Genomic DNA, 10,595 nt, shown 5'->3' with positions numbered 1-10,595 from the left:
GTGTGTGTGTGTGTGTGTGTGTGTGCGTGTGTGTTTGCGTGTGTGTGCGCGCGTGTGTGTGCGCGTGTGTGTGTCTCTGTTGAGACACATGTAGTTCGTTCTTGCCTGAAGTGCTACTTTTCCATCAAACACTGTCTTATGTGCAATATATTCAGTATAATGAGAATATAAAGTTATGTAGGTTTTGTTTCTGGCAATGCATCATATATAGGGATGAGAGATTTTCTAATGTGTGTTAATTAATTAATACGATAAATGTTTCATACTCATAAAATATAGAAAATGGCCCTGTAATTTCTTAATAGTTTCCAAGGAAAACCTATGTAATTTGGCACCAATCATAAGGAACACAGAGCCATTATTTGGAGACATTAGAACAAACAAGGATTTGATATGGTAGTTACATAGCTGGGTAGAGTTTACAAGCAGCTGTTGATTTATAGAGACATTCCTGCTAAAATCCTTATGACTGGAAAAACTCAAAGAGATTCTATTCTTTTCTGTCTTGGGAAAAACTTTATTGTCTATATTTGTTACATTTCTTGTCTGTACTACTTAGAAAAGACCATATTTACATTTTTTATGTTAAGCTGACCTCCGTAAAAAGACTTTGGTAGAAGAATGTTTTCTCAGTTTCAGTAAGTGGACTCTTGTGTCCATTTCAGTGCTACACTTAACAATTGTTTTCATTACTGATGTATTGGCAGATTATTCTATTGACTAATTGAATAATAGTTTTGTCTATGCTTAAGTTTATAAACTAAGAAAACCAAGAAATATTCACATTTTAGGAGCTGACATCAGTGTATTTCTGTGGGATTTTGGCTTAGAAAATAATTCAAATCATCCAAATTGTTTGCCAATAATGTTCTTGATTGACTAATGGAAATGAGTTCTTTTCTAGGAATTATTATTTTTATGGACCATCAAATCAAAAGCGTTACCAGAAACGGTATAGAAGCAGCAACAGTGACCCCTCTTTTGATTAATAATTAGCTACAGCTTTATCACTTTTCATCAGTCTGCTTGTCTAATAATAATTCAATACCCCCACCCACCCCACCCCTCTCCATCTTTCTGTCAGACTGCCAGTCGTCTGTGGCTCTGCAGGTCCTGACCGCCCGCTGCCAGGGAAAGAAAAGCTGTCTGGTTCGAGCCTCCACCAGAGACTTTGGAGACCCGTGTTACTCTGGCACCAGGAAGTACCTTAGTGTTATCTACACCTGTGGTGAGTCCCCTTGCACCTATACTGAGGGCTTCATTCCCCCACCACCAGGGGGTGATGTTCACTCAGTGATCAGCTTGACTTGAATCCCTTTATGATGGTTTAGCACTGTTTTTTAGAATTACAAGCTCTAAAATGGGCTCTGTTATACTTCGGGAAGAATAATATGTATTTTCAAGATATGATGATGATGATGATGCTGCTATTGGGTGCACGCTTATAAAGATCTCTCTACCAGGTAACAATAAAGGATAATATAGGACTGGTGCCACTAACTGTATTATGGTAACATCAGTGGACATGTTGTTTCCTGGCTACTATCATATATATTTTGAAGTACTTTTCTAATTAATTTTAAGGATTTCATCAAAGGGACAGAGTGTCGTAATTACATTTTAGACTGTGATGCTTTCTGAAAGAATGCAGGGTTTGTATTTTTGACCACTGAAGCAGTTTCTCTAGTTAGACTGAGCTCAAACATGAAGTTCAAAGCCTCTAAACTTATTTTTCATGTTGAAGTCGCACTTCCAAAATTGAGTTAAGAAAAACAACGTTGGCGTAGTATCTTCTCTTTTCACTTTGACGTCTGTGCGGATGAGGGAGAATGATGGTCTTCCTTTTTATCTGTTCCCCACCCCTGGGCTAATCCTGACTTGTCAAGGCTGTAATTAATTAACCACACAACACACACACACGCGCACGCTCACACTATCCAGACGCCTCCAGCACCAGGAATTGATCAATCAGCACCATGGCCTGGATCCTCTCCACCACAATCAGTGGCACGTAGACCAAGATCCAGAGCAGGACCACTGTAACGTTTGGCATTTCTATGTGATTTTTGACACATATGATTATGTGGATCACTACTATGTGCCTCGTAGGACTGTAAATCCTGTGTGCATCCTTGCATTTCCCCTTGTCCTTCTTCTATAGTTCTATCCAATGATTGAATTTGCAATTGGGCTGAATTTTAATTCTTATGTTCTGACCACACTTTATGGCTTATTTATTGTCTGGTTTTGAGAATCCACCACCCTGAGTCCTTTGTCTCCAAATGCTCTGTGTTTGTCAGATTGTATCCTGTGTCTCAGCAGCAACAGGTCAGCGCAGACAAGAACCCACCTACAATTCAGTTGTGTTTATGGAGTCGTTTGGCTCTGACTGACCTCCCTTATCTGTCACTGATAACACAACGTACTCTCCTAACAGCTCTGATTGGTAATTGTGTGAGGTATGTAGGGGATGCGGGATGGTGTAAATGTTCAACAACGTGCTGTGAGGGGGGGAATTGGTTTTCTGCGCTGTGGTATTAGTTGAGAGGGTTAAACATGAGTAAATCAGTCTAGAGGCTGTAGACATGAAGTCACTGGTTGCTCCAGGCTCCAGCAAAGTAGTAATTTGGGGAGATCCTCTTTCATTGGTGGTCGAGTGTATGTAGGATTGACCCCATTCATGTCAGAGTAGAGGACGAAGGACGTCCGTCTGCATACGATTGGTTGCATTTGTGTGTGCGTGTGTGTTTGTATGTGTGCACGGACAATGTTGGGTTCCAGCTCAAATAAAAAATTGGTACTTATAAAAAGTGATTGATAGCACAAAATGTATGGACTTTTGGAGGTATTCTAGAGTTTTTGAAAACATGATTTAGTTTTGTTCTAAAACTGCATGAAGTTAACTTTGAGCGTGAATGTGTGTGTGAGTTTTTGTGCCGCTAAATGGGAAGCATAAACCACGCTGCCTGAAGGAGGTGTTAACCCACTTAAAATCTTTACCGTCCCTGTCTAAGTGCTTTTTTAGGGGCTTTTGTAGCCTGCCAAGAATACAATTATTTAGAAAACAGTGTTACATGTGCGCATGAGATTGTGTGTGGGTTGGTGTTTGAGTGCACCGCACACACACGCAGGCATGACTACATGTTTGATTCACATGATGGACTCGCTATCGCCCTCGGCTTGCCTGTGATTTATAAAGCCATCAACCCTTCTCGCTCCGGCTTCTTCCTCACACAGCCCCAGGGGTGGACTTGCTCCTGAGCAATAACACAGCAGCAAATGGTCCGGAACCTGCCATCAGTCTCCCAGCAGATCACACACACTCCGCACAGCCGCCACTGTCAGGCTTCATTTACATCCAACTCCCTCTGGAGGAAGTCCCTAGGGTTTGTTTGTTTGTCAAAAGAAGTACTTCAGCCGAGAGTCCGATCACAAATCTAAATATTTGATATCTCTGTATTTGAACAAGATGAAGTTTAAAATGCATTGCAGCAATGAGGTCTGTCTTGCTAATTATTTATAGCCTAAACATTTACCCTCAACTGTTGGAGATTGATGAATGAGCTTGCTCTTGGCATTTTCTTCAACAAGCAAGGTTTTCAATAATACGGCCCCTTTGAAGTGTTTTGGTTACTTTGCCCTTTTTTTAAGCTGCAGGAATGAAAATGTATGATGATTTGATTAAAAAACAAAAAAAACTTTGGTTCTGTCTGATGCTGTTCGACTAGTGTAAGCTTGCATGTCTTTTTGGTCATGTGTAGGAAGGGTCCTATTTATACAGCTTGCTCAACCAGACCTCTGAGACCTGTTCTGCAGCCTCACAGCATCATCCTTCCTCTGCTTTGTGAGTTAGGAGACACATCCTGAGGGCATCCTGCATCTGCATGTGCTTCTTTGTACCATAAAGCACAGCGATATAACTTTAAACTTCATGTAACAACAATGTGATTTATGGATGTCCACGCTGATCAGATCATATCCAGCAGAATCGTTCTCTTCTCCTTCCTGTGTCGGTCCCAGACACATGCCTCCCTAAACAGAGCGCAGTTCTCTTCCTCCCCTGAGAGGTATTAAAGTTTGAGACTTTATATCAAGGCCTCTCTCCTAAACTTCCCTTCAAGGCTTTCCCTCGAGAGCGTTCGCTGCGGTGTAATGGATCACCCTGAACAAGCCACACAGCCTCTTTTGAACTACGCAGAGCAGACTTTCAGGGGGATAAAAGGAAAGCCTAATGAACAGGTCTAATTTCTGAGGAGGAAATGGATTAATTGCGGCACTTAGCTGGTTAAGAAGGGGTCTGGGTTTTGAGAAGGGGGGTTCGTGTGGAACAGGCCACTCAGACATTTCTAACCCCGGGGTTGAAACCTCAAAATGGAAATAGGATCTCTTAAAAAATCCTAATAAAGTATAATGAGTCCATTAATTTATACATATAGGACATATGTGTTTTCAAATATACTGACATTACTACGGCTTTTGGACCATATTTAAAAACAAAGCTTAGTTGCTGAACTAACTTTCCACTTATGGACTAAACCATTACTAAAAATCAAATATGACAATTCTTTTGACAAAGTAGTCTTATCTTAAGTTTTCCGTCATATCATGCATCTTTATCATCAGGTGGCTTCTGCTCAATCACCATGAAAACATAGATGTTCAAATTTATTTTAAATATGTTTGTAATAATGGACTCACCGGTCTGTTAGGGGAAAATTCACTTAACATACAGTATTTAAAAAAAATAAAATAAAAAATAACAGCAACTGGGCTGTTTCTGGGCCTGTTTTGTTTGTTTCAATTCCCACACTAAACTTGACAAAGTTATTTTGAATTTTTTAATGTAGGTGTTATATAGAAAACATACGTAATACTATTAGATTTCTGTTGGTTGTTAAAAGTCACTTCATAAGAGTCACTAAAAAATTTTATTGTCCAAGCTGGTTTTAAAAGGAAAATTTCCCTATTCTATTTTTTACCTATTCTCCAATTTTTCTGTTGTCTTAAAAAGGATACTGCAGGAGCTGGTAACACTGTAGAGACTGAACTGCAGGGACTGACAGAGGTGTGGTCACTGGACTGTGGTGTTTTTAATGGACACAATCCGAGTAGCAGAGGCTCTGTCAGCCCACATGTGGCTCGTGGGGGCTGATTTAGATGTAACAGGGGAAAATAGAGAAAGATAAAGATGTAATTCAGAAGCTTGAGGGTTTGGATTATGCCAATTGGTTATACAGACATACACACAGACGCATACACACAAATATATAATTCACAAAAATACTTGAGGCATACATGGGACCGCTGCAAACCACACACTCGTCCAGCTCCCCTGCACACATTCATGTCATTTCAGCAGAGGAGACTGTGGGAAAGATGTTTATTTTGGCCCAGTTGTGTGGAACTGCAGTCCAGCGAGGCAGGCAGTAGCTGCTGCTGCTGCTGCTGCTGCTGCTGCTGGGCCCTGTCACTTTCCCTTATAGCTCATCCCATAGCTGCAGGACTGGAAGCAGTGAAATGAACACTTTTTCCAGTATCTCTAATCTGACACATACAGTTTGAACGTTTGTTAATGACAGTTTTCAGGTACATTTCTAGTTTCTCAAATCAGAGACATTTCAATTCAATTCAATTCAATTCAATTTTATTTATAGTATCAATTCATAACAAGAATTATCTCAAGACACTTTACAGATAGACCACACTCCGGAATTTACAAGGACCCAACAGTTCTAGTTTCCTCCAGAGCAAGCAACAGTGCGACTTTTTCAGTTAGTTACAGTGGATTTCTTCCTTTTTTGTGTAATTGTTGTGGACGTGATTCTCAAGATAACCTTTATTAATTGAGGATGATAAAAAAAAATTCTACTTTTGGTTTAGAAAGCAAAGACAGTTTTTTTCCCTTCAACCTTATGTACAACAATAATGTATGATAATGATAATGTACAACTCGATTGAAGCAGCTTCCATGAAACAATAGTAAAAAAAAAAGAGAAAAAAAGAAGAATCCCGCATAACAGTTGGGGGGGGGGGGCAGGTGTTGCTCATTTTAGTCAATTATTGAACCAAGTATGTGTAGGCTGTCTTGCTGCCAGCCATGCCCATTTTTTACTTTAATAATGTTAAAGCTGTACCTTCTTAGCCAAAAAGAAACAATGAATTCTTTGAGAATGTTTTCATCTGAGTGCACAGCTCGATTGGGTGTGGGGAACGACAATCCAATTGTACAAAGTAGATTGTCAGTCACAGGATGGGAAGGATATGGCCTGACTTCACCCTCAAATACTTTAGTGGTAACGTCAGAGGATTCTGGCTCTCATTGCATCATTATGACCCACCTCACACATGGTTTTATTTGGGTAAAACCAACCAAGAACCAGAAAAAGGTGTTTGAAAACAGTCTTTGACCCAAGTGTGATCCGTGGTGTGTCTGATTTTAGTGAGTGGAGAGGCAAGCAGAAAGGAATGAAGTGGGCTCTCTAAATGCTCCCCAGCCTCGTAACACAGACCTGACTCTGCAGAAACCCTGCATGGATAACAGCCGCAGCTGGCACTCTCAGGAACACTGCTGAGAGAAAACACACAGCACGTGACCCCAGCTGACCTGAGTGTGTGTGAGTGTGTGTGTGTGTGTGTGTGTGTGTGTGTGTGTGTGTGTGTGTGTGGGTGTGTGTGTGTGTGTGTGTGTGTGTTGCATTAATAGTGGTAATGGTTGATCCAGCCAATGCCCATAAAAGGTATTGAGTTTGATTAGTACAGTATGATATAATCTCCCAAATTTGTAAAGTAACTAGCTGAAAGTTGAAGCCACCCAGGGTGTGGTCTCTGGAGCAAGACGAGTAACATGGAGGGAGTTGTATGGCGGGAACACACTGTTGCCGTGGTGATTTGCTGACACGACGGGCTGTGGGACTGCGCTTTGCCAGCATATTCTGAACCTGCACCGTGTCTCATCAACTTGCATCATCTGGTATCTGCTGGCTGATTTGGCAACATGTAGCACAACACACACACACACACACACACACACACACACACACACACACACAGAAATTGGCACAAATGCGTACAAACGAATACAAAACTGGTGAAATCAGACCTTGATGCTGGTAGTGTTCCCTCCTTCAAACAAACTCAGCTATATGCAGCGGCATACATCACAAATCTAGTTTAATATCCAACCAATGTGGTCACTGGCCCTGAGGGAAGGTCTGTAAGAAGGTTAATCAGATTAAATGCACCTTGAACAACATTCCCTTTTAAGTCCTCACAGCTTCCCAGATTTTTCTCTCTTTCAATCTATGTTTCTTTCTTTCTTTCTTTCTATCTATGTTGTCTTTTACGCTATGCATAATCGATGTCTGCAGTCTTTTCCTTACTCTGTCCCCTTCAATGTTCTCCATTTCCTTTCCATGTCACCCTCACAACTTGCAAACTCACTGCCTTTCATCTCATCTTTTTTCCTTGTTTTTCTTCTGTCTCCCTTCTGTCCACCATTTCCAACGGCGATAGCCTCAAGGTTAGAGCTGGAAGTGGACTGGTTCATGTCCCTGACTATCTGAGGAAAATATAAATTTGGGCATGGGGAGTGATTGAGTCATTATATAGCAATCCACTGAACTGGTAACTGCTTCCTAAAATGCTCAGAGTGGCATTTCAGGTGGCAGCTCCCATATGTAATTTTATGTAACACAACCTAATCTGAAGCTAATTCTACGGTACAGGCTGTTGCACTGTTTAGAATCTAATCCTTTAAAGTCTTCTGATTTTATTTGAAATAAAACTTAACTTAATCTAAATCTCTTCAAACAAAGTGTTAATTGTGCACTGCTATAACTATTATGAATCCTATTTCCCCATAATTGTAGGTGTATTGATGTCTCTGGGTCCATGGCGGCAACGCCAGATGGTCGCCCACCAAAAGTCAAGGTCTGTCCGAGGTTTCTGCCTGTAAAAGGGAAGTTTTTCCTCATCCCTGTCTTACCAAATGCTTGTTCTTGGGGGCGTACTTGTTGAGTTTTAGTAAATTATAGAATGTGGTCTAGACCTAATCTGTAAAGTGTCCTGAGAACTCCTGTTGTGATTTGACACTATAAATAAAATTGTAATTCATTAAATTACTTAGAATTAAAGTTAGAAAAAAGAGTTTGAATTGTATTATATTCATTTAAAATAAGATGAGTAAAATAAACCATGAATAAACAAGGCTAGTTTCTAGTGTGGTGCTTATTTCTAATTTGTGCGTGTTAGCAATGCAGGTCAAAATTGAGCAAACCCTTCAGGCAAAAAAAACATAAGCAAAACGAAATGGCTGATTTCTGCTTTGCTACATCACAGTTGAATGATGTGCAACTCCTTACTTGGACCCTTAAACGTCCACAAAGCCTTGTCTCTCGTTCCAGTACCTATGACTAATGTGAGTTAAGAGTGTTTTTCCCCCTAAGGCAGTTGTGCAGGGTTTTGTAATCATCGCAATTCACTTTGTGTTGTGCCATGCTGCCAAAACTTCAAAAAGTTCCGTTATTGAAAAAAATAAACAAAGCTGTAAACTAGACTGTGTGCCAGCCAGACGCTTTGATTCCACTATCTACAGACTGCTTAGTAAACACAGGCAAGCGACAGAGAGCTGTACTGATACAGCCAGATAACACAGGTGACTGCTGCGTGATACTGTAGGCACAGAGCCAGCTTTCAGTACTCAGAAGTATGATGAACTCAATTCAAACCTTGGGGGTGTTCAAGAAGGTCATCAGTTCTGTTGGCAAATGTCAAAATGTGCACTGGAATCACAAGATAAACCCATGCAGTGATAATATTGTATCATATTTGTATGTGGCAAGTTTCAGTGGTTCAATCAATGAGGACCAGTGGTGCAATAGAACTGATCACTCAATTACACATTTTAGATACTTTACTCAAGTATATCCATTTCATACTACTTTATACTTTTATTCCCCTACAGTTCAGAGGAAAATACTTAATACTCCACTACACTGATTTAACAGTTACAGGTATTTTACAAAAAGAATGTACTTACAAAACATGCAATTAGGGATTTTTATATTGTAGTATTGCTACTTTTGCTCAAGTAAACAATTTGATTACTAAGTTTGCTCATAAAGTGTTTTTGACTCCTTGATGATGATAGTCATAGAACTGCTTTCTATTATTCAGCACCTTGGGGGTGGAATAATCTACAGAAAGTACTAAGTTGAACCCTTATGTCCATTAATGAATTTAAAACTATTGTAGAAGGTTGTGATGGAGATGTTCTTGTTTTTCTTGAGAGTCTATTGGTTTTTTAACATTTTGTACTTTTTTACCTTGAAAATGTAACTTGTGTTTTATGTATGTGTTGTGATTTGGCTGTACCTTGGCCAGGTCTCTCTTGTAAATGACATTCTGAATCTCAATGGGACTTCCTGGTTAAATAAAGGATTAATAATAATAAAATAATAATAATCTCCTAAAGTATTAGCACAGTAGATGCTAAATTTTTACTTGTTTATGGCTAGAAACTGTTTTTATTCTATGGTGGATGTATTTATTGTGGTCGTTGCTCAGTGTGTTATCAGTGGCATCAGGTGGAAGTTTGTACTTTTGAGCTAATTAATGATTTTTGTGATTTGATTTTCTGTTTAACCACTGTAGATTCGAAGAAATGCTCACTTGTTAGATTCCCCCCTTTATCTTCGTTTTGCAGACAGTCTCATGACAATGCAGATAATCAATGTCTAGCTTCCCTCCTGCCTGTCCTACTGTCTCCATACTGACCACTCAGTCCAATGTGGCCTCTGTGGCACTTCTAGTGAGGCTATAGGTCTCATTGGCACTGGTGTGTATAGGAACAGGGAGAAAAAGGGCCTCTCTAATGATCATTTTGGGGTCTGTCACTCTGCTGCCGCTAGTCAAAGCCACTTATGTCCCTGTAACCGTTCCAGCCCCCAACATAGGAAGCGCTTTCCAGAGCAGAGGAATGTTCTGCGTTTGGCTTTAGGCTGTTTGTCTGCTTTAGAAATGTAGTATAATAGGAGCATGCAGAAGGTCATGTTTGCACACAAAAACATGTACAAACATACATACACACATTAAAACAAGCCTAAATGGATTATACACGACATGCACAAACTGAATATACAAACACTGTACACACAAACATCACAACATCTCCCCCTCTCACTCCTGTCCTGTGGTTTTTTACTTGGCCCGCTTTCCCAAATGTGCAACTGTTTCTTTGTTGAGCTGGAAACTGCAAAACAAGCAAAGCTCTGGACAAGAACGGGCTGCCAACTTTGTCGGCTTCACAAAGTCGGAAACTGTGTACACTCCTGCTTTCGTGTCACTCTGCTCTCACGGCGAACACAACTCAACACTCTTTTTGTGATGATCTGCCGTTTTTGTTTTCGTTTGTACATAGTGTGTTGAATCGGAGAGATTGGTGGGGGGCAGACTAATGCTTTCCAGTCTGTGGCTGGTTTCAGTTTTCCTCCTGCGGTGGATGAGGACAGAGGGAGAAGGAGAGAGGAAGGGAGAGGGGAGAATTAGTGTGTGTGTGTGTGTGTGTGTGTGTGTGTGTGTGTGTGTGTGTGTGTGTG

At 40.4% G+C, this 10,595-nt stretch overlaps 1 protein-coding gene across 1 annotated transcript in view; it reads left to right on the top strand.

The window, feature by feature from the left end:
* Positions 1–10,595, top strand: part of eva1aa (eva-1 homolog A, regulator of programmed cell death a) — an 80,443-nt gene that overhangs the window by 37,151 nt on the left and 32,697 nt on the right. Inside the window, exon 5 of the mRNA XM_032543257.1 lies at positions 1,085–1,228. Coding sequence (XP_032399148.1) covers positions 1,085–1,228 — 144 coding nt within the window. The remainder of the gene's footprint in view (positions 1–1,084; positions 1,229–10,595) is intronic.

The sequence above is a fragment of the Etheostoma spectabile genome, chromosome 18 (assembly GCF_008692095.1).
Source record: "Etheostoma spectabile isolate EspeVRDwgs_2016 chromosome 18, UIUC_Espe_1.0, whole genome shotgun sequence".
NCBI classification, from domain to species: Eukaryota; Metazoa; Chordata; class Actinopteri; order Perciformes; family Percidae; genus Etheostoma; species Etheostoma spectabile.
This window is presented reverse-complemented; position numbering and strand designations above follow the sequence as displayed.